Source organism: Aquarana catesbeiana, linkage group LG10 (genome assembly GCF_042186555.1).
Source record: "Aquarana catesbeiana isolate 2022-GZ linkage group LG10, ASM4218655v1, whole genome shotgun sequence".
In the NCBI taxonomy this organism is placed as follows: domain Eukaryota; kingdom Metazoa; phylum Chordata; class Amphibia; order Anura; family Ranidae; genus Aquarana; species Aquarana catesbeiana.
The window spans coordinates 234,287,414-234,312,564 of record NC_133333.1 but is presented as its reverse complement, the minus strand read 5'-3'; the positions used below and the strand labels follow the sequence as shown (position 1 = coordinate 234,312,564).

General features: G+C 43.7%; 1 protein-coding gene across 2 annotated transcripts in view; it reads left to right on the top strand.

The window, feature by feature from the left end:
- DISP3 (dispatched RND transporter family member 3) overlaps positions 1 to 25,151 on the top strand; it is a 231,380-nt gene that overhangs the window by 53,441 nt on the left and 152,788 nt on the right. For both annotated transcript variants that reach the window (XM_073603437.1, XM_073603436.1), the window contains exon 2: positions 9,038 to 9,964. In XM_073603437.1, the coding sequence (XP_073459538.1) occupies positions 9,043 to 9,964 (922 nt within the window). In that variant the 5' untranslated portion in view covers positions 9,038 to 9,042. The remainder of the gene's footprint in view (positions 1 to 9,037; positions 9,965 to 25,151) is intronic.

The window sequence follows — 25,151 nt, the reverse complement described above, 5'->3', positions numbered from 1 at the left end:
TGATCCTAATTCACCCTTATCCTGGCCGCAATCTTTTAGAAGTACAACTTTCTTGAGTTGTCTTTTTTTTTTTTTGACACATCCTTTTCTGAAAATACCACTCGACCTGAAACTGTCAGCTGGCGGGAAGAGAAGTGTGAAAGGGCGAGGTGTAGCGGTAAGGGGGAGTAGGGAGATTCAGATGGTTCTGAATGAATTACCATACATTACCGACAAGTTAATCATGGAGGAGTTAAGGGCTTTGGAGAGCTAAAGAGGACACTGAGAGATCTCATGTTATCCAGATGAGTCACTTTAAATCTTTATTATCTCTTCCAGCCTAACAAGTGCATCTCATTCCAAAAGCTCCTTAAAGTGGACCTTTCAGTAATTTTATAAAGCAGTATAACCATGCAGATTATGGTGAGAAAGGACTAAAGGGAACAAAATGCCCCCCAACCAAATCAGTATGTAGCACAATAAAGTCCTCTTAGGACAGAACGTATTCACAAAATGTCCCATTCTGTTACATATCCCAAAAATAGGATTATTCCTAATTTCTGGACAGTGGGCAGAGCCATGCCAATCATTCCTTTATGCCCCAACATCCAAATGCACTTACTGACCCCCTGGTGTATAGTGCAAATCTGGCCTAATATTATAGAGCCATTTATTCCAAACTACAAACAACTGTTGGTTTTTTTTTTTGTTTTCTTTTAGCCTGGGGTGCATAGAGCAAAAACAAAGCACCAAAGTGAACCAAGTAGAGTACACTTATGTACATTTAAAAGAGTACACTTATGGTGTGTCGTATGGTCCCCTCCAGAAGATCAAGGACCCCTCCCTGCCCCCCCCCCCAGGGCGTAGGACTCCTGAAAGGGGCAAGGCACACTTAGGTCCACTTAGCCAAGAGGCTCAGTGGACTCCTCTCCTCACCTTCAGCTGAAGCCAACCAACGAGTACAGGGTGGGGGCTCTCCCAAAGACAGAGACCCCCCCAAAGCAGGTGAGCAAGGAACCTACCTAAGAGCCACATATCACCCCCTTAACTTCAGGGTAGGCCTGAAGACCCAAACCCTACAATCCAAGTTAAAAAAAGCACAAGTATTAGTGCAAAGTTACATACACTTGAGGAAAATAAGAGAAATTTAAAAAAGTGCCAGTGCATGTGCAGTGGCTAGGCCTTGTGGCCTGGTAACAAAATTTGCCCTGGTCTCGGCCAAAAAGCTTAATGAGGCTTGGTGCAGAAAAAAGCTTTGGCGACATAACCTAGTGCTGTTTTACACAGTGGGGTCCCACACCCATAGTGCTACACCTGCACCCCCAGGACTCAACTTTTAGCTGGCACTTAACACCACGGCTCTTTGTCATCTCAGTCCCTGACCAGACAAGGTAGCACAATCAAATCATGAGGCACTGGCCCCCTTGGAATCCTCCACCAAGAAATTACTCCAGGCGTTCCTCCTCGCCCAGTGGGTGAACTGGTTTTTGTTCCCCTGAGAAGATCCCTCAGGTCCTATAATGAAGATGAAAATGGAGAACAGCCAAATGCACATACAGACCTGCTAGAGGTATATAGTGCAAATACAGCCTAATATTATAGAGCTGTTTATTCCAGCTGTTTCAGGCTTTTTGAACCTCAACACTGCAGTGTACGGAAGCCATAGCTTATATGGAGTAGGGCTTGTGACCATACAGGACAATTGTCAGAAACCATGAAATCAGACCGAGACAGAAGTACAGTTAAATCACACTTGTTTAATAATAAAAGTAAAAAGAACAAGCGTAGTCAAAACATAGCCAAAGTTCAGTAACTGGAACGGATAGTCAACCAAGCCAGAAGTCAGGGATCAAAGTAGTGGAACAGCAAGCAGGATCTGGAGCCAGAAGGGATGTCAGCAAAGTAAGTCTTTAAACAGGAACGCAGGAGATGTTTCTTGTGATGTTGACCAAGGCGAAGGCAGAGCTCCTCTGGACTGGACGGCTTAAGTAGGTAGGACTGATGAGCAGGATATCATCAACAGCTGAGTCACTGTGGAGAGATAGGAGCTGGCAATTAGCCGACAGCTGAGCGGCCAGCTCAGAGAAGGAAGGGCTGAACCCAGCCCTGACAACAATATAACTATACAGGTTATGGTGAGAAGGGCCTAAAGCCCTCCAATTGAATCAGTATGTAGCACTATAAAGCCTTCTTGTAACAGCCTCTTAACACCACTCATCTGCCCACTTTCCAGGTAGGTGTGCCTAAATTATGCCCACTTTACGGTTTGGTCCTACCCAGATCCTGCCTCCAAATATGTGGGCATAAAATGCAATGAAAGCGCCAAGAGTCCAACGTTTTTAATGATAAAATTGTCTCATAGAAGATAAAAAGCCAACATGCTTCAGGGGTCAGACTCCCCCTTCATCAGGGCTTAGGAATTGTGGTTGTACCCAAATGGACAAAGTAGATAACAATTATATCTGCACTGTGAATTACTGTTTGCAGCAGTTTCACAAGAGCAGGTTAAGCCAGCTTTAATGAGTACAGCATCTGTATCTACCCCCCTGTATGTACTTGAGTTTAGTCTTAATATGCGGGGACCGCCTATCACGCTTATTACCGGTTGGTCTCACCCCAGACCCCAACTTTAAATACGCAAAGACCGCCCACATGTGGCCCATAGTCCCTCAATTAATGCCTTTTTGAGTTACTATCCATGTGCAGTAATTTTAAATAAGACTAATGCTGTGATCCTGGGACCTAGCCCCAGACACGTCATTGGTGAGACAGAAGGCCAAAATGGGGGACAGTCTCAACAAATTCACGATAGCTGACATCAGTACCAGGACAGGTTTTTCCAGCACCCAGGGCAAGGATATGGAACTGCGCCCCCCTCCACCGCTGCTAATGCATGCTATAGAATGGGTGTGCTGCCCTGTCCCCAATCCCTGCCCCCTTGCTTCAGCTGCTCAAGCTTGGCGCGGAGTGTGCACTGTACATGCGTGGTCAATCACTTGCTTACCAGCAACTTCCAGCAACCACATGCATTGAAAAAAATTTACTTAAGCGCTGATATGAACCTAATTGGTAAGTAAGAACTAGTTCAGCTGCAACTAATTAAATGTGCTCTGATGCCACATACAAGATACTAATACAATAATAATAGTGCGCTTAAACCCAACTAATGAACAATAATACACAGTGCACAACAGTGTGATCACCAATAATCCGCAGATGTGCAGAATAATCAAAAAATAATAATATCGCTCCTACCTCTATGAGTAGAGGTATAATATGTGTACACACACAGTGATAGTAAAAAAGTGTAAAGAAAGTTCCAACAAAGAAATCCCCACCACCTAGGAATAAAGTTCCTGCTCACCTTCAAAAAATGAATGAAACAAAAAACCCCTTAGTCAAATAACACTTTTCAGAAACATGGATCCTCGCTACGGTGAGCTTATAAATTCCCCGTGATTCAGATATTCTGTTTTCTCCAAGGATTATGGATTCTAAAAAAACTCTCAAAGATAAAAAATACATCATTGCGCAAGATTGCTGTGTATTCATAAATTCACAATTAATATAGACTATTCACTCACATTTGGTTTGGTTAAAAAAACGCTGATTGAACGATCAGTAGTGCATGCAGCTGTCCTCCTCACTGCACATCTGGTATAATGAAACACTGGAGGTGATGTCACTGGCTCCCTCCGACGTGTTGCGTCACAGGTCACGTGACTTTCTAAGGGAAAATGAAACAATGTCAACTCCACATGCATGTTGTATTTTTAATGTCAGCTGTGGGCATTTGGGGTGAAGAGTGAGCATGTTGGAGCACAGCACGAGAGCAGTAGCTGGTCTGGAGAATGCGTCTAGTCAGGTGATGCCCCCCCATTACCACTACGCTCAGGGCAGCTGCCCCTCGTGCCCACCCCTTGGTTGGCATGTTTGCAAGACTGGCTGAACAGGATTAAGAATCCTTAGGCAGATTAAACAGTAAACACACATGTACAATACTTAGCTATTTGCTGTGAATTCCACGTTTGGCGAATATGTAAATGAAACATACTGGCAAATGCCAGTTATGGTTTTCCCCAGCCAAGGTGAACTGATCTTGATACTAGTAATACATTTATCATTTAGGTTCACTGCATTCCCACTTATGCATTTGGCATGACTCTCATCAGCCATACACTCAGGGAGAAGGCGCTCATTAAACTACTGAGAAATATACATCCAACTATGAATTGGAATGAGGATTAGTTTCGAGACGCAAGGCCCTCAGTGTAGAAGGAGCTCATTAAGGCTTCTCTGTCACTGCAAATTATACCGGGAGCCGTAACGCAATCCAAAATGATTTGTTAGGCTCAGACTGAGGAGAAGATGGTCTTATTGATTATTTTCTATCCTACATGGGAAGAGGGGGTGACTCATCACGAGATGGTGCGACCCCGAGGCCCCCCGGGCACCTTGAAAGGCGTCTTCGATATGTGACTGCCAGACTTATTGAACCTGAGCCTGGGGGGGACCAATTATGTTGATAGCGTTCGAAACTGACTCCGTGTCGACGCCACTCAGGAGAAGCCGGTGATGGCTGACAAGTCTATGTCCCTTTATGTCAGCTGTCACCTCTGTAGAAGAGATGTCTTCACTAGGGAGCACGGCGGATCTATTTTCATGTTTGTACAATAAATGGGATCACACTGAGCACAAAATCCGAGATGTGTCATCATGACAGCCCCATAGACATGTGTGACTTTATTCAGCAAAACAGACAAAGTGCCATAACCATAACGGATCAAACTTCATCAGCAAACACTAGAAAACCAGCATGGGAGCCGTCTGCGGGTATCAAAGCTGAACGCCAGTCTTCCCCTCCGTCTTGCACAGTTGTACAGGATCCTCTCATGTACTAAAATGTCCTACTATGATTTCACTGCACACGGTGAGCTTCTCACTACGGACATTAGAAGCTGCAGCAAGTCAGCCATGTCCTGGCTGGAGGACATCCACATAGCTCCCAAATGTCCCTAATTTTGAGGGACTGTCCCTCATTCCTGCCCCTTTGTCCCTCATTTTGGTCTGATCTATATAACTGTATATAAAATGCACTATTTATCTATCAAACTGTGTTTCCCGGTACTAAACCTTTCATCCAATTCCTAAATTGCTGCATTTGCAATTCCAAAAGCCAATATAGAGGAATAGTAGTGGTAAAAAAGCACTTGTGGGTTTAACCACTTAAAGACTGGAAGGATTTACCCCCTTAATGACCAGACCATTTTTTGCGATTCGACACTGCGTTACTTTAACCGCTTGTCGACCGGCTCACACCGATATACGCCGGCAGAAGGGCACGTACAGACATATTAACGTACCTGTACGTTGCCCTTTAAGAAGCAGCTTGAAGCGCAAGCTCCGTGAGTGTGATCGCGGGTCCCGCGGACTCGATGTCTGTGGGGATACCCGCGATCGTCTCACGGAGAGGAAGAACAAGGAAATGCTGATGTAAACAAGCATTTCCCCGTTCTGCCTAGTGACACTGATTACAGCTCCCTGTAATCGGGAGCGGTGATCAGTGTCGCGTCACACATTGCCCCTCCCCCTCACAGTTAGAATCACTCCCTAGGACACACTTAACCCCTACTGCGCCCCCTAGTGGTTAACCCCTTCACTGCCAGTCACATTTACACAGTAATCAATGCATTTTTAATCGCACTGTATATATGTGAATGGTCCCAAAATAGAGCCAAAAGTGTCTGATCTGTCCGCCATAATGTCGCAATCATAATAAAAATCGCTGATTGCCACCATTACTAGTAAAAAAAAAATTATTTAAAAAAATGCCATAAAACTATCCCCTATTTTGTAGACGCTATAACTTTTTAAAAGCTTATTGCGATTTTTTTTTTACTAAAAATATGTAGAAGAATACGTATCGGCCTAAACTGAGGAAAAAAAATGTTTTTTTATATATTTTTTGGGAATATTTATTATAGCAAAAAGTAAAAAATAATGCGCTTTTTTCAAAATTGTCGCTATTTTTTTGTTTATAGCGCAAAAAAAAAAACGCAGAGGTGATCAAATACCACCAAAACAAAACTCTATTTGTGGGTTAAATCGACGCAGTGCCAAATTGCAAAAAATGCTCTGGTCTTTTGCCAGCCAAATGGTCTGGGGCTGAAGTGGTTAACTGACAATTTCGCGGACGTGCGACGTTTTACCTAAACAAAATTGGCGTCCTTTATTTCTCACAAATAGAGCTTTCTTTTGGTGGTATTTGATCACCTCTGCGTTTTTTATTTTTTGCGCTTTAAATAAAAACAGAGCGACAATTTTGGAAAAAAAATATATTTTTAACTTTTTGCTATAATACATATCCAAACAAAAATGTAAAAAAACTTAATTTCTTCATAAATTTAGGCCGATATATATTCTTCTACATATTTTTGGTAAAAAAAAATCGCAATAAGCGTATATTGATGGGTTTGCACAAAAGTTGTCGCATCTACAAAATAGGGGATAGATTTATGGACTTTTATTTATTTTATTTGTTTTTACTGGTAATGGCAAAGACCGACAATTTAGAAAAAAAAACAATATTTTTTACTTTTTGTTATAATAAATATCCAAAAAATAAAAATAAATTTCTTCATCAGTTTAGGCCGATACGTATTCTTCTACATATTTTTGGTAAAAAATCGCAATAAGCAGATATCGACTGGTTTGCGCAAAAGTTATAGCATCTACAAAATAGGGGATAGATTTATGGCATTTTTATTATTAGTATTATTTTTTTACTAGTAATGGCGGTGATCTGCGATTTTTAGCGGGACTGTGACATTGCGGTGGACAGATCGGACACTTTTGACACTTTTTTGGGACCAATGACATTTATGCAGCGATCAGTGCTATAAAAATGCACCGATTACTGTATAAATGACACTGGTAGGGAAAGGGTTAAAACTAGAGGTGATCAAAGGGTTAAATGTGTTCCCTGGAAGGTGTTTCTAACTGTGGGGGGAGGGAACTGACTGGGAGTACAGAGAGATCGCTGTTCCTAATCACAAGACAGAACGGGGTTCTGTTTGTTTACATTGACAGATCCCCATTCTGGCTCTCTGTGGAGCGATCGTGGCTGGCCGGAGGACATTGTGGTCGCAGGTCACGTGTATCAGCTCCCGCTGCTGTGCAGCACACGTGCGCGCCTGCTATAGCTGGGACCGACGTACAGCTATGGCCATTCGCGGGAACAAGCTGACCTGCCGCAGTATAATGATGGCAGCTGGTCAGCAAGCGGTTAACCAATATTTTTTTTGTACAATTATCCTTTAAGGGAACATGGTAGGGAGTGTGTCCTATGCCTACATACTTTTGCTAATAGGCGTCCCTTAGAGCTACACGATTAATCGCGATCTCGATTCAAACCCCCCCCCCCCCCTCTCGATCTTAATCCAGCATTTCCACGATTCATACAGTGCAGAGATGTTCGCTGCTCACTCACAGCTGTCAAAAAAAAAAAAAAAGAAGAGTCTCCGGCAAATTGCTTAGCGCTGAGGGATAACTATAAACAATGTATCATTTGGTTCTTTTAGATCAAAGGGATGAACTTCGGTCTGTAAATGAGGCCTAAAGACTAAATCTTTTTATGAGACTTGCTGTTTACAAGTTAAAATCTGTATTTTTTTGCTAGAAAAATGACTTAGAACCCCTTAAACATTATATATAAATATATTTTTAACAGAGACCCTGGAGAATAAAATGGCCAGTGTTGCAATATTATATGTCACACTGTATTTGCGCAGCGTTTTTTCAAACGCAATTTTTTTGGGAAAAAAAACCACTTCAATTAATAAAAAAAAAACCTAAACAGTAAAGTTAGCCCAATTTTTTTGTATAATGTGAAAGATGATGTTACGCCACGAGAATCGTGAGAGAATCATGATTTTTATTCTAAGCAAAAGAACCATGATTCTCTTTTTATCCAGAATATAGCAGCTCTAGCGTCCCCCATTCCCATCTCAGAAAGTTGGGAGGTATGCATCCAGCATCATCTAACACTTTCCTCCCCAGGCTGATGGTCTCTGGCCTGCCCCTTGTATTTTCAAAATTTAAATAGCATGTTGATGAGGGGGGTAAAGGAGGGACGATAAAACATAGGAAGATTAAACTTTGAAGTGTTTCTAATGGTCGATGTAACAGGTTATACTTACCTGCTCTGTGCAGTGGTTTTGCACAGAGCCCCGATCTTCTCGGGTCCCCTAGCGGCACTCCTGGCCCCTCCCTCCTGCTGAGTGCCCCCACAGCAAGCTGTTTGCTCTGGGGGCACCCAGACAGGCTCGCTCCCAAGCCACTGCTTTGTGTGTCATTTCTGGAGTCAAATGTGCCCGAGGCTGTCTCAGCCAATGAGGAGGGAGAGTCCTTGGGGAGCTGAGGCTCTTGTGCAAAGCGCTGGACGAAGATTGGACTTAGGTAAATATTTGAGGGGGGAGGGGTTTTATTCTAGTGATTTGAGCTGAAGGGTGAGGATAAATATTTGGAGTAACCTTCTAGAAGGGTCCTTCCCTCCTAGGTTTTTTGCCTGAATAGGATGTCAGAGAAGGGCTATTACCATCATGCATAGAATGCATTAAGGTAAAAATCCTTGAGACTTTAGAACCCCCCTTTAAGGTAAAAATCTTCTGCATGCAGCCCCCCATACACTTACCTGAGCCCGATCTCGATCCAGTGATGTGCACGCAAGCAGCAGCTCTCTCAGCTCACTACATCCTCATTGGCTTAGAGGCAGCAGCAGGTGCCACTGCCTCCTGCTGCTGTTAATCACAGCCAATGAGGAGGGGAACAATTAACTGGCCTTCTTCAGTTCTTGAACCAGAATAAGTCTGCTGCTAGTGAAGAAAACCCTATTTGTCTACCTATTTGTGGTCAGTAACCCAGAAAGATTCTGAAAAAGCATGACAGCCATGCAACTTGCTTTTTTTTTAAGAGACGTCAGTAATGTTGGCCTCCATGTATCTTCATTTTTTAATCTTCTCTAACATGTCTTTCCTTTCCACGGCATCGTGGTTTGCAGGTAACATGGACACAGATGACCCCCTGTTACAGGACGCCTGGCTCGATGACGAAGACGACGAGGTGGCCTTCAGATCACCTATATGCAAGAACTGCCAGTGGACTTCTAAGCCTTTAAAAGACACCATGCCACCGTGCGAGTTTTGGAATATAGTGGGATGGGTGTTTACAAACGTTTACTGCGCTGCTTTTCTACTGGCCTTGGGCTGTTTAGTCCCCGTCGTCCTCTCCGTCATCATGTTTGTACATTACCCGACACTTGACATTGACATCTCTTACAATGCATTCGAGATCCGCAATCACCAGTCCTCCCAGCGGTTCGACGCGCTGACCCTTGCCTTGAAATCTCAGTTTGGCACCTGGGGGAGGAACCGCAGGGACGTTGCAGACTTTACATCTGAAACATTGCAGCGGTTGATCTTTGAGCAGCTACAGCAACTCCACCTGAATACCTCCCAGCAGGACGGCCCCGTACGGGTCAAACGCAACTCCCCGTGGTGCAATAACACTTTGAGAACTAATGGCTCAAACTCCACTCCTTCAGTACCCTTGACTCTGGCGGTGAATCAGTCCCGCCACCCACGTGGGGCATCTGTTAAGGAATATTCAGGTGTTTACGTGACTCCCAACACGCAAAGCCATGCTCACTGGCGGATTGAACTTATCTTTTTGGCCAGAGGGGACGAGGAGAATAATATCTTTACTAAAGAGCGTTTGATGACCATCCATAGGATTGAGAGGAAGATCATGGACCACCCCCACTTCCGGGAATTTTGTTGGAAACCTCATGAGGTCTTAAAGGACCTTCCATTGGGATCTTATTCCTACTGTTCACCTCCTAGTTCCCTCCTGACCTACTTCTTCCCCACGGAGAAAGGGGGCAAGATTTACTATGATGGTATGGGCCAGGACCTGGCTGACGTGCACGGTAAGTCTACAGATTGTAATTTTCCACTACAAAAAGTTGAAAAGCTGGAGAAAACTTTTTTTTTCTTTTTTTAAAGTAAAGGCTTAATGAGAGTCGAAAAGCTGCAGAAATGTTGAAAGTTAAAAACTAGAAAGTCAAAAAGTTGCAGAAATGTTAAAAAATGTAAAGCCTTATGAAAGTTGAAAAGCTGCAGAAACTTCTTTTCTAAAATTAAATGACTCGTGAAAGCTGAAAAGCTGTAGAATTTTTTTTTTTTTTTAATATGAAAAGACATTTGAAAGTTGAAAAGCTGCACAAATATAATTTTTTTAAACTGGAAGACGGGTGAAAGTTGAAGGACTGCATATTACTTTTTTTAAATCAAAAGGCTGGTGCTCATATCCTAGTAAGAATTAGGTCCACACTTGCCCATTGACCATGCTAAGCAGCCGTGGTCATGCTGCTGTCAGGCATTCACAATACGATACTGCCTCCTCCTTAAGGCGGAACTAAACCCAACATTTTAACACTTTCATAAATCACGTGTTGGGAATGTAACTGTCACATTGGTTTTGCTCTCAACCAAACTGGCAAACCATCAAATGGCTGGTGCCATAACTGATCAAAAGTGCAGCATCATGGCAGTTGAAGATCAATTTTGGTCCAATAAAGGCCAAGCTGACAGCTTCCTTGGCTAAAAACGATAGGAGGGTTTAGTTCCGCTTCAAAGCCTGTTTTTTTTTTTTTTCTTTACTTTGCCGAATGGCAAATGTACTATATATGGGACTAATGCACTGCAACTACAAGCCAAGTGTTTGGTTCTCTGTTGCGGCACAGCCCCATTGACTTACCTGACGAAGGGGCCCTGCGTGGCTCCAAAACCTTGCTGTATGCTTACCATGTGACCATGAAAATAAAGCATTGGACCTTTTTGAGGAATCCTTGGTGTGCTGATGATACTTTTTCCTGGGTTAGTGAGACACAACTCTTGAGGAATGAGAACAGGAGGCAAAGCAGGGCAGCAGCATTGTCAATTTGGGGGTGGGTGGGTGGGGGGGGGTAAATGTATTAGCAGATTTAAATACAATAACAAATTGAAGCCAAACTGCAGCTAATACTTTATGGTCAGTTACAGCAAAACAGGTTTTTTTTTTTTTTTTTTTTTGGGGTGGGGGCAGTGGTGGCTGCACCATTAGGGAGGCTACTCCCTAATCCATGCGCCCAGCCCCTAATCTACATGGAGGGCGATGGACACATGGATTTCAATGTTTTTTTTTTAAGCATGTGGTTAGACCCCGAGGCTCTAATTGGCTTCAAAAAGGGTGGGCTCAGGATGCAGAGCACTGCTCCCCGAGCCCACCCAGTTGTGTGACATTAGCAAATTAATATTTACTGTCTTCCTGTTTCTCCTCCCTATCAAATCGGGCAAAACTCAAATTTTTTTCCAAGTGCCAGAGTCAAAAATGGAAGTGAGGGGGGACCCCGTCTTAGACAAATGCCACTGGAACGGGTGTCCCTATTGGAAGACTTCTCCTCCCCTCCTGTTTTGGTGGCAACTGTAACCAGGGCCACTGATCAGAGGGTATTACCTGTCCTTCAGTACGGGACCCAGGCCCCAAAAGTTCAACAGGGGGGCCTAGAGCAGCAGGAGTGGGTGCAATTACTGAAACCAATCCCCCTGTGCCCCCCCCCCCATGTTTACAATGCTTCATTTGATAATCAGGAAGCCGGTCCTGAGCCCTGATTGGCCGTGAGTCCTAAAACCCGATTTGCCATGAGTCCTAAGTGTAGCACCCTGGGGTTTAGTCAGGGAGCGCCTCACAAATTTACTTGCCAAGAGTAGTCATCTTGGTCGATTGATAGAGATCTATTGATGTCTCCCAAAGTTTGGCATTGTTGTACTTTTCTCTTCTACCACTAGGTGGCCAGGAACATGGTGGTACTAGATATGAGAAGGCCAACCCAAGGTCAGGTTATGGGTATATGGGGTATCTCAGCCAATGGGCAGGGGTTTTCTTGAATCCCTTGGCCTGCTGGGAAAACCTATATATTGGGGTGAGGTCAGGTGATCTATGGTCTGTGCCACCTGGACGGCTGTCTGGGTGGATGTGTGTCGTATGCCCGGGCTGCTAGGCCAGAGATTGGGCCCATCCCGGGGGCATCTGGCTGCCAGACTGTGTGAGGGCCTATCCAGAAGCAAGAGGGCAGCTCAGGGTTGGGACTGCGGCTTGCAGTCCAACCAAAAGTGACGGTCCTGTCAGCTGGAGAACCAGCCGGAGTCAGTGGTCGGAGGTAGAAGGGAAGCTGTCACCAAAAAGGGACCGACCACCTTTACCAGGGACCATAGTGAGTAACTGAAGAAAGTGCTGGAGCCATATTCTCACCAAACGGTACGCACGGTGGGGAATCGGACTTCAGGTGGTGATCAAGTCAGGGACCCAACCCGAGGTGACACTTGCAGGGCAGCCTTGTGAGTCAAGCCAGGGACCTCTCCGGTTAGCAGGGGTGAAGCTTGAGAAGTACAGTGGGGACGGAAAGTATTCAGACCCCCTTAAATTTTTCACTCTTTGTTATATTGCAGCCATTTGCTAAAATCGTTTTAGTTAATTTTTTTCCTCATTAATGTACGCACAGCACCCCATATTGACAGAAAAACACAGAATTGTTGACATTTTTGACTTTTGACATTTATTAAAAAAGAAAAACTGAAATATCACATGGTCCTAAGTATTCAGACCCTTTGCTCAGTATTTAGTAGAAGAACCCTTTTGATCTAATACAGCCATGAGTCTTTTTGGGAAAGATGCAACAAGTTTTTCACACCTGGATTTGGGGATCCTCTGCCATTCCTCCCTGCAGATCCTCTCCAGTTCTGTCAGGTTGGATGGTAAACGTTGGTGGACAGTCATTTTTAGGTCTCTCCAGAGACGCTCCATTGGGTTTAAGTCAGGGCTCTGGCTGGGCCATTCAAGAACAGTCACGGAGTTGTTGTGAAGCCACTCCTTCATTATTTTAGCTGTGTGCTTAGGGTCATTGTCTTGTTGGAAGGTAAACCTTCGGCCCAGTCTGAGGTCCTGAGCACTCTGGAGAAGGTTTTCGTCCAGGATATCCCTGTACTTGGCTGCATTCATCTTTCCCTCGATTGCAACCAGTCGTCCTGTCCCTGCAGCTGAAAAACACCCCCACAACATGATGCTGCCACCACCATGCCTCACTGTTGGGACTGTATTGGACAGGTGATGAGCAGTGCCTGGTTTTCTCCATACATACCGCTTAGAATTTAGGCCAAAAAGTTCTATCTTGGTCTCATCAGACTAGAGAATCTAATTTCTCACCATCTTCGGAGTCCTTCAGGTGTTTTTTTTAGCAAACTCCATGCTGGCTTTCATGTGTCTTGCACTGAGGAGAGGCTTCCGTCGGGCCACTTTGCCATAAAGCCCCGACTGGTGGAGGGCTGCAGTGATGGTTGACTTTCTACTACTTGCTCCCATCTCCCGACTGCATCTCTGGAGCTCAGCCACAGTGATCTTTGGGTTCTTCTTTACCCCTCTCACCAAGGTTCTTCTCCCCCGATAGCTCAGTTTGGCCGGACGGCCAGCTCTAGGAAGGGTTCTGGTCACCCCAAATGTCTTCCATTTAAGGATTATGGAGGCCACTGTGCTCTTAGGAACTTTAAGTGCAGCAGAAATGTTTTTGTAACCTTGGCCAGATCTGTGCCTTGCCACAATTCTGTCTCTGAGCTTTTCAGGCAGTTCCTTTGACCTCATGATTCTCATTTGCTCTGACATGCACTGTGAGCTGTAAGGTCTTATATAGACAGGTGTGTGGCTTTCCTAATCAAGTCCAATCAGTATAATCAAACACAGCTGGACTCAAATGAAGGTGCAGAACCATCTCAAGGATGATCAGAAGAAATGGACAGCACCTGAGTTAAAAATATGAGTGTCACAGCAAAGGGTCTGAATACTTAGGACCATGTGATATTTCAGTTTTTCTTTTTTAATAAATCTTTAAAAATGTCAACAATTCTGTGTTTTTCTGTCAATATGGGGTGCTGTGCGTACATTAATGAGGAAAAAAATGAACTTAAATGATTTTAGCAAAATGGCTGCAATATAACAAAGAGTGAAAAATTTAAAGCGGGGTTCCACCCAAATTTTGAACAATATCTGTATGTATTCTCTTCCTTGCCTAGATGCTGACATGCCGTTTAAAAAAATTTAAATCGCCGTAATTACCTTTTATTTTTCTATTCTTCTTTGCACTTCCTGGTTCTCCTCCCGTGGGAGTAGGCGTGTTTCAAGCCTCTCCCAGACTCCTGGGAGCTAGTCTCAGGCTTCCCAGGATGCCACTGAGCATGTGCGGGAATGAGCGGTGAATGCTGGGAGCACAGCATTCACCACATCCAGGAAATAAATGCTTGTGGGCTTCAAATGCCCACAATGAAGATGGAAACTGCCTGCAGTGAATAATATAAGTTATTCTTTCTGACGAAATCTGACACAGGCAGACATATTACACACAATATGTGAGTATGTAATGCTGAGAAGAAAAGTTTGCAAATGAACTCAAAAAAAAAAAAACGATAGATAGGTGGACCCCCGCTTTAAGGGGGTCTGAATACTTTCCATCCCCACTGTATTTGGAGTGCCAAGCTAAGGACCCAGCAGGGAAGCGTGGGTGACGCTTGAGGGAGATACCACCGCCAACCTTGGAGGAGCTCAAGGGATTCAGAGTCAGCGAATCAGAGGGTCTAGTGAAAGCTTGGGAGCTCAGTGTTGAAGAACTCCAAGAGGCAGTTGTAGTGGAGTTGAAAGAACTGTTAAAGGACTGTTGCCATAGGAGACAGCATTCCTGCATGTGCAGAAGTGGCACCTTGCTGGGGCCTTTCGCTGCACGGCTGTCCTCCTATTGAAGTCTCGGAGTCTGCCAATTGAATCGATAACTACTTAAGGGTGTCCTGGCCCTTACCCTCTTTCCCCCAAAAATACAAAAAGGACTGTCAAAAGAAATAAAACCTCTTTTACATCCAAGAAGTGTCTGGCGCCCAATGACTTTTACCATCTCTGCACCCACTATGCCTCACAACCCACTACATATTGAAGGATGTCAGCTATCTCTGGCCTTGGAGGTCCTCATTAGACTGGACAAGGCCGGAGACCTTACTACAGAAGTCCTGATTCGCCGGGACTTGTGAGGAGACACGGGGGAAGCCGCCGAAGCAGTGACCTGGATGGGGTTAAATGCGGGCTCGCGCTGGGGGTGGGGGTGGTGGTGGGGGTGTTGGGAGGCCCTTTGGGTGGGGGCCGCCCCACCAAGAAAATTGATCACCAACTGCCACTGGTGGGGGTGGGGGGGTTAAAGGTTTTATGTGAATAAATAAAACCTGATCATTTTATTCGCCCCTGCCAGTATTAAACGGTTTGTCTCATCCATGTAAACTGATACATTCTCCTGGAGAGCTTGAGCTTTTGAAAAACAACAGACTTGCTGGCTGGCTAAGACTTGGTAAGCTGCAATATAATAAATGTTTGCTTTTGCGTTTAATATCACTTTAATTCTACTGACAGACTGCATCAATCCAAAATGTAATTTTGTATTTTGAGTTCCACTTTAACGGCTTCCTGACCAGCCGCCGCAGTTATACTGCGGCAGGTTGGCTCCCCTGCGCGAGCCGGCGTAGCTATATGTCGGCTCGCGGGGTCGGGACAGCAGGTGCGCACGCCCGCTGCACAGCGGGCGTGCCAATGCTCGTGGCCGCGGGTCGCGATGACCGCCGGCCACGAGCGATCGTGAGCAGGAGACACAGAACAGGGACGAGTGTGTGTAAACACACACTCATCCCTGTTCTGTTCTGAGAGGAGTGACAGATTGTGTGTTCCTTTTAGCTAGGAACCACGATCCGTCACTTCCTCTAGTCAATCCCCTCCCCCTTCAGTTAGAATCACCTCGCAGGTAACACAGTTAACCCCTTGATCTCTCCCTAGTGTTAACCCCTTCCCTGCCAGTGACATTTTTACAGTAATCAATGCATTTTTATAGCACTGATCGCTGTATTAATGCCAATGGTCCCAAAAATGTGTCAAAAGTGTCCGATGTGTCCGCCATAATGTCGCAGTCATGATAAAAATCGCAGATCGCCACCATTACTAGTAAAAAAAAAAATAAAATAATAAAAATGCTATAAATCTATCCCCTATTTTGTAGATGCTATAACTTTTGCGCAAGCCAATCAATATACGCTTATTGCGTTTTTTTTTTACCAAAAATATGTCGAATAATACATATCAGCCTAAACTGAGGAAAAAAATTGTTTTTTTTATATATTTTTGTGGGATATTTATTATAGCAAAAAGTACAAAATATTGGGGGTTATTTACGAAAGGCAAATCCACTTTGCACTACAAGTGCACTTTGAAGTGCAGTCGCTGTAGATCCGAGGGGGACATGCAAGGAAAATAAAAAACAGCATTTTAGCTTCATTGGTTGATGAAATCAGCAGAGCTTCCCCTCATTTCAGATCTACCCCTCAGATTTACAGCGACTGCACTTCCATGTGCATTCGTAGTGCAAAGTGGATTTGCATTTCGTAAATAACCCCCATTGTGTTTTTTTTTTTTGTGGCTCTTTTTTTGTTTATAGCGCAAAAAATAAAAACCGCAGAGATGATCAAATACCACCAAAAGAAAGCTCTATATGTGGGGAAAAAAGGACGTCAATTTTGTTTGGGTGCAACGTCGCACGACCGCGCAATTGTCAGTTAAAGCGACGCAGTGCCGTATCGCAAAAAGTGCTCTGGTCAGGAAGGGGGTAAAATCTTCCGGGGCTGAAGCGGTTAACCGATCGGTGCCCAGACGTTTGCACAAGACTGTATGAAGGAGTGGAGGTGATAGAAGTGCCTGCATTCATCACACGTTATCAGCTATCAAATAATGAATGAATTGCATCATATGGAACTACAAAGTATCCTTGTTCTTACACAGCGTTTGTTCGGCACGTCTCTCTGTATAGCTCCAAGCAGATGGCAGCTGTGAAAGTGAGATTGGTGTTAGTTCTTCTAATCTTTGAAGAATTAAAGCTGAACTCCAGGCAAATCTATAAGACACAAATAATGCAACAACATTGAATTCATTAATACATCATTGAATGTGCTTTTAAATGAGAAGAGTGCAGGGACCTGATTGGGCGTTAGTATCATCCTCTTGCAATCCCTGTACAGCAGAGCTCAGATTTGGAGAGAGAAAAGCATCGCAAGAAGCAATCAGTTGTGTGGCAGGTTTCATATGGTCACAAGGGACATGCTGATAGAAGGACATAGCTCCCAACTGGCCCTGATTTGGAGGGACTGTCCCTCTGTCCCTCATTCCTCCTCATTTGTCCCTCATTTTGGTCTGATCTATATAATTGTATATAAAATGCATTTTTTATCCTTCAAAAAGTGTTTTCCAGCGCTAAACCTTTCATCTGATTTCTAAATTGCTGCATTTGTACATTTTAAAAGCCAATATAAAGGAATAGTAGTGGTAAAAAAAAAAGTCCTTGTGGATTCAATTAACCTTTTTTTTTTTTGGTTAATTCACCTTTAAAGGGGTGTGGCAGGGGGCGTGTCCTATGCCTGCATACGTTTGTTAGTAGGTGTCCCTCATTCCCATCTTAAAATGTTGGGATGTATGGAAGGAGAGAGCAGAGTGACAGAGAGATGAGTTCATCTGTCTGCTGATTTTCCTTTCGTTGTGCAGTCATAGGTTGAAGTGGTAGATTGGGCCTTAGGTAGGTATAGTTTGGTGCTATTATTATACACTATATTGGCAAAAGTATTGGGACACCTGCCTTTACACGCACATGAACTTTAATGGCATCCCAGTCTTAGTCCATAGGGTTCAATATTGAGTTGGCCCACCCTTTGCAGCTATAACAGCTTCAACTCTTCTGGGAAGTCTGTCCACAAGGTTTAGGAGTGTGTCTATGGGAATGTTTGACCATTCTTCCAGAAGAGCATTTGTGAGGTCAGGCACTGATGTTGGATCAGAAGGTCTGGCTCGCAGTCTCCGCTCTAATTCATCCCTATCGGGTTGAGGTCAGGACTCTGTGCAGGCCAGTCAAGTTCCTCCACCCCAAACTCACTCACCCATGTCTTTATGGACCTTGATGTCCATATGTCAATATGTATTTTGCTACATATTTTTGGTAAAAGAATCCCAATAAGTGTATGTTGATTGCTGTACAAACTATGGGATATTTTTATGGAATTCTTTTTTTTTACTAGTAATGGCGTCGATCAGTGATTTTTAGCGGAGCTGCGACATTGCAGCGGACAAATCGGACACCACTTTTGACACTTTTTGGGGACCAGTTACATTATTACGGTGATCAGTGCTAAAAAAAATGCGCTGTCACTGTACTAATGAGAATAAAGAAATACAGTGGAGCGCTAAAAACGATAGTGAACTGAATAGTAAATATGCATAACATATAACCAATATAATAATCAAACAAAAATCCAATGTTCACTGTTGTGAACTAAAGAAAAATGAAAGTTCAAAAAAGAGTGTCCATCAAATACACAATGAATCTTCAATCAAATGAAAATGGTGCAGACAAAATAAAAATGTCAGGGAAGCTGTAAATGTGAAGAAATCCTCTGTCATAGAATTATAGATGGGTACTCTTACCGCATACGGTGGACCCACTTACCAGCGGTATATGGGCTGAATGCCTCATGGTTTAGGTTGGGCAGGAGAAGGATCACTCCAAACAGGATAAGACCACTCTTCAACGGTGATGGTCCAGGCGAGGTTCCTGAATCCCTGTGGTTCTCCAATGTATGACGAACACCTCCACTCAGTGGGAGAGCCTTCAGGGGGTCGGAGTATATGCAACAAAACTCAGTCGAACCAGGGGGAGAATAAGAAACTACTGGTGATCCCCAGTATAAAAATTAAAAGAAGAGCAATATGGGGAGCAAGCGTAGAGAGTCCGACGCGTTTCGTCCCAAAGGACTTCAACTTGGGCATGAATACTATTCAGTTCACTGTCATTTTTAGCACTACACTGTATTTCTTTATTCTGTTTGGACTTTGTTGTTTGTGAGTATTAGCAGCTTTTTCACATATTTTGGTTAGTAATTTCCCACAGTTTTCTCACTGTACTAATGACACTGGCAGGGAAGGGGTTAACATCAGGGGCAATCAAAGAGTTAAGTGTGTCCCTAGGGGGTGCTTTCTAACTGTGTGGTGGGCGCTTTGACTGGGGAAAAACAGAGACCCGTGTTTTTGCTTAGCAGAAACACAAGATCTCCGTTTTCCCCTCTGGCAGAATGGCGCTCTGCCTTGTTTACTCTCCTTAGAACGGTCAGCGGGTCTCGGCAGACATCACATCCGCCAGACCCACTGATTGGCTCCCGCTGTGTCCAATCACAGTGGGAGCTGGGAGCTAGTCGCCGACGGCACTTGCGTGCCCCAGACCCTGTGTACGAAATCACCTACAGACACGTGATATTGCGCAGGAGGGCCGCCCTGCCGCAGTATATAAACCATACATAAGTATCCCTGCATTGCTCCTACATAACTCCCAACTTTTTGCGATAGAAAAAAGAGGGCGGTCTGGATGCTGCCTCTTAATATAACACAACTCCATCCCTATTAAACATTCAAAACAAGAGAAAATTCGCCCATGGGACTTTAAATGAGTTGGTCATATAGGTCATGATGAGTAGTATAAAGATTTATTGAAGTTCCAAAAACATAATTTATAATGAGCATAAAAACATCATAGGGCATGATTAGACCATTGACATATTGATTACAGTATAAAAATACATAGTATACATATACAACTTAGTACTCAACGCGTTTCGCGAGCTCTGCTCGCTTCTTCAGGAGTTGGTGTATATGCAGGATATCTACAAAATAATAGGTATCAATAAGATATAACATTCAATAATGATAATGGTCAAAGAAGAAGTACGTGGCCTAAAGGAAATACCCCATACTTGCATTATGGTCAATGGGTCCATAGGACTGATCTACAAAGGCAACAGCGGAAAGTACTCCAACCGGGAGCTGAAGGTGCGTAGCCCGCAGTAAGCCGAGCGGGGGTCCAGTAGGAGGCGGACATGGCGAGGAAAAGGAAGAAAAGGAATGTTGTATATCCTAGGATGTCCCAGAGGCCACATATGTCATGACAACTGTAATAAAAATTATATATATGTATGTATCTTCTAGAGTAATATAAGGGTATAAATAGTATGATATCGCTCTTATGTAAAGAAATCCATGACATAATAGGTGTGGGTGCAAACAGGAAAGAAAGGAAAATGATAATAAGAGAGTGTAAAGGATGCATGGTGTGAAAGGAAAAGAAAAGAATTGTGTTCCTTGGTGTGTCTCAATAGCCATATATAGTATGTTCACAATGTTGGCAGTAAAATGTATGTAGATCTAATGGTAAACACCATAAAGGTGAGATAAATATGTAGAGATAAGGTATCTTTGGATGTCCATGTAGTATACTAGAATGAAAAGAGGGCACAAACAAGCAAGGGTGAATATGAACACAATACGAGGAGTAAGATGAAGACAAACCAAGATATAGAAAGAAAACTAGAGAGATGTGTCTTAGTAATAAGTAATGAGTATAACATTCCACACATAGTATGTGCAAGTGAGGTTGAGTAAAAATAAAATGACATTTTGCATGATAGTGATGTGCTTACCCATGTGTAGGACCTCTCAGGTACGAGGGAACAAGCCAAGTGAGGAAAGAGAGGAAAGTTCGCCATGTCACAGCCTCTAAACTTAAACCCCCGAGCGGGAGCGTTGGGCTACGCCCCTAACGCCATACGAACGTGGCTGAGGTGGATGCCCACGCTGCGCATGCGCGAGCTCCTCCAGCCAACGTGATCACGCACTGCACGCCAAATCGTGGAGCCGCAAGGATGCGGAAGTCACACGATGGGTGCAGGTGTATGGCGCCGATGTAAAGGTGGCCCCGCCCATACAAATTAGGAGGGGAGGGGACAGCAGGGGAGAGGGTAGCCCCCCATTTATACATCGCAGCTCCCGGAAAAGAGAAACAAAACTGCGGCCACCGATGGATACAGCACATAGGAGACACTACCATAAATCAGCTAGAGTGGCATAAATGAATGATATAGTACTCATATATAATGTATAATGGCAATTGGTAATAGTAAATATGACCACGAGAGCAGCAAACGGACCAAGTGGGCTAGTAGGTGTCTTCCACCTTAATAATTCAATAGAAAAAAGAGGGCGGTCTGGATGCTGCCTCTTAATATAACACAACTCCATCCCTATTAAACATTCAAAACAAGAGAAAATTCGCCCATGGGACTTTAAATGAGTTGGTCATATAGGTCATGATGAGTAGTATAAAGATTTATTGAAGTTCCAAAAACATAATTTATAATGAGCATAAAAACATCATAGGGCATGATTAGACCATTGACATATTGATTACAGTATAAAAATACATAGTATACATATACAACTTAGTACTCGACGCGTTTCGCGAGCTCTGCTCGCTTCTTCAGGAGTTGGTGTATATGCAGGATATCTACAAAATAATAGGTATCAATAAGATATAACATTCAATAATGATAATGGTCAAAGAAGAAGTAACTTTTTGCGATGGGAATGAGGGACACCTATTAGTAAGAGTATGTAGGCATAGGACACACCCCCAGCCACGCCCCCTTAAAGGAGAATTATATAAAAAAAAAAAAAATAGTTGAACCCACAAGTACTTTTTTTTACCACTACTATTCCTTTATATTGGCTTTTGAAATGTACAAATGCAGCAATTTAGAAATCAGATGAAAGGTTTAGCACAGAGAAATGCTTTTTTAAAGATAAATAGTGTGTTTTATATACAACTCTATAGATCAGGGACAGTTGGAAGCTATGCTCCTGTATTGAGTGCTCCTTCCAGCGAGCTCCTAGCAATGCAGAGGATCCCACATCTGGAGGAAAGTCCCTCTTCACTGGGCTGGAGTGGCTTCCTGTGAGATTTGGGATGCTCTGTGTTTCTAGGATCTCGCCGGAAGGATTGTGACCTCTGCAGTGTGGAAGCTGACTGTGCGGTAAGTGCAATTCCTTTTTTCCCTAATTCTTTTTTTTAAAGCTACCATGTGATGATTATTTGAGTTGAGGAGGCCTGAAATAAGAAGTGGACCTTGTTTTTAACCACTTCAACCACTTTTGTCCCTTCCTGACCAGGCCAATTTTCAGCTTTCAGCACTGTCGCACTTTGAATGACAATTGCGCGGTCATCCATCACTGTACCCAAACAAATTTTTTTATCATTTTGTTCCCACAAATAGAGCTTTCTTTTGGTGGTATTTGATCACTGCTGGCATTTTTATTTTTTGCGCAACAAATAAAAAAAGACCGAAAATTTTGAAAAAAACATTTTTTTTAAAGTAACCAAGGCCGCTGATAAGAGGGTAGCACCTGTCCTTCAGTACGGGACCCAGGCCCCATAGGTTAACAGGGGGGCCCAGCGCAGCAGGAGTAAGTGCAATTACTGAAACCAATCCCCCTGTGCTTCAGTTTGTAAATGAACAGGGAGCCTCTGAACAAAATGCTTCCTGTTCATTCACTCTGCAGCTGAGGCTGCAGAGATAGGATTGAGAAGTCTGTGTCCTCAATCTCTTTCTCCATCTCAAAAGTGACATATTGTGGGGTTCATTTACTAAAGGCAAATCCACTGTTCACTACAAGTGCACTTGGAAGTGTAGTCGCTGTAGATCTGAGGGGGACGTGCAAGGAAAATAAAATACAGCAGCAAATAGAAAATAAAAATCTTTTACAACAAAAAAAATGCTTTAGCAGCGAAAGAATCAGGAACAGTCGGGCTTGGGAGAAAAGAGCTAAATATGTTAAACTCCACCTTTTTATGCATATTACATTCAAAATGTATTTTTCATTTTGGGTAAAGTAGGGAAGGGATAAAACTTTTGTTAGTATTTCATTTTAAAATAAATTTAATTTGTTTTCATATGTGTCTTATTACGGAGATTTCACTTAATTTCCTGTCCTATAGGCCAGGGTTCTCCAAGTTTTCATAACAAAGGGCCAGTGTACTGTCCCTCAGACTTTGGGGGGGGGGGCAGACTGTGGCCAGTTGGAATGAAAAAATTTCCTTGTGTCAGTGGGAGTAAACAGAGCCCCATTGTTGGTGTCAATTTGAGGAATAGTTCCCCATGATTGGTGTTAGTGGGAGGAATAGTGCCCCATCATTGGTGTCAGTGGGAGGAATAGTGTCCCATTGTTGGTGTCAGTGGGAGTAAACAGTGCCCCATCATTGATATCAGTGGGAAGAATAATGCCCCAATCATTGGTGTCAGTAGGAGGAATAGTGTCCCATCATTGGTGTCAGTAGGAGGAATAGTGCCCCATTGTTGGTGTCAGTGGGAGGAATAGTGCCCCATTATTGGTATCAGTGGGCGGAATAGTGCCCCATTATTGGTATCAGTGGGAGGAATAGTGCCCCATCATTGGTGTCAGTGGGAGGAATAGTGTCCCATTGTTGGTGTCAGTGGGAGTAAACAGTGCCCCATTATTGGTATCAGTGGGAAGAATAGTACCCCATCATTGGTGTCATTGGAAAGAATAGTGCTCCATCATTAGTGTCAGTGGGAGGAATAGCGCCCCATCATTGGTGTCAGTGGGAGGAATAGTGCCCCATCATTGGTGCCAGTAGGAGGAATAGTGCTCCATCTTTGGTGTCAGTGGGAGTAAACAGTGCCCCATCATTGGTATCAGCGGGAAGAATAATGTCCCAATCATTGGTGTCAGTGGGAGGAATAGCGCCCCATCATTGGTGTCAGTAGGAGGAATAGTGCCCCATTGGTGTCAGTGGGAGTAAACAGTGCCCCATTATTGGTATCAGTGTGAGGAATAGTGCCCCATCATTGGTATCAGTGGGAGGAATAGTGCCCCATTGTTGGTGCCAGTGGGGGGGAATAGTGCCCCATCATTGGTGTCAGTAGGAGGAATAGTGCCCCATTGTTGGTGTTAGTGGGAGTAAACAGTGCCCCATTACTGGTATCAGTGGGAAGAATAATACCCCAATCATTGGTGTCAGTGGGAGGAATAGTGACCCATCATTGGTATCAGTGGGAGGAATAGTCCTCCATTGTTGGTGTCAGTAGCAAGAATTATGCCGCCATTGTTGGTGTCAATAGGAGGAAAAGTGTCCCAAGGGCTTGATGTAAGAAAGCAAAGGGCTGCATCTGGACCCCAGGCCGAAGTTTGGAGACCACTGCTGTAGGCGCAAAAGGAAGTGAAAAGATATCTGTCAGATGTGAGGGAAAGTCACCGAACACATCACCACACACTACAATCTGTATAAATAAATGTCAGATTTGCCAAAATTATGTAAGGTGAGAACCTACCTAAACTATCCCATCATTTTGTATCCAACCGGACAGGCCTTTGCACTAAATACGTGTTGATAGTTGGTAGATCTAAAGGAGATACAGTTAGGTTGTGTCCCCTGTGCATGGTCAGATTAAGACAGTCGGCCTGGGAACAGGTGTCCTCATTGGAAGATCCTTATTCCTGTTCTGATGGCAGCTCAAAATTTTGAATCTACCCTTCCTTTCCTTTGCTGTGGCATTGGTGATAAGGCCAATTAGAAAAAATGCAAATCTCCCTAACAAGAACCAAAAAAAACCCCAAAAAAACTGTCAGGGGTTCTAACCCCCACTCCGTCCAAATCAAAAAAACGAGTTTTGCCTTTAGGTATACTTTAAGTTGGTTGACAGTAGCAGACTCTAGAACTGGTGTTCCGCAAAGAAGGAGAACACGAGCTACAGAGAGAACATGGGATAGAGAGGAAAAAGTGAGCCATACTTTAGGAGTAATTCCTGAAAAAGTTTGTCTCTCGTACAAGAACAGAAGCAAGGTGCCACTGTGACCAATTGTGTTTTTTAATTTTTTTGCTAGTTCTACAAAATAAAGTAGCCTTTCTCAACCTTTAACCCAAGAGGGACCCTTGATATTATTTTCATTTCTCAGGGAAGTGCTAAAATCACGGAAAGAATGCTCCTTACTTGGCGGTCAATGGGAAAATTGTTGCTTACATTGGTTGTGAGTGGGAAGAATGCCCCTTACATTGGTTGTGAGTGGGAAGAATGCCCCTTACATTGGTTGTGAGTGGGAAGAATGCCCCTTACATTGGT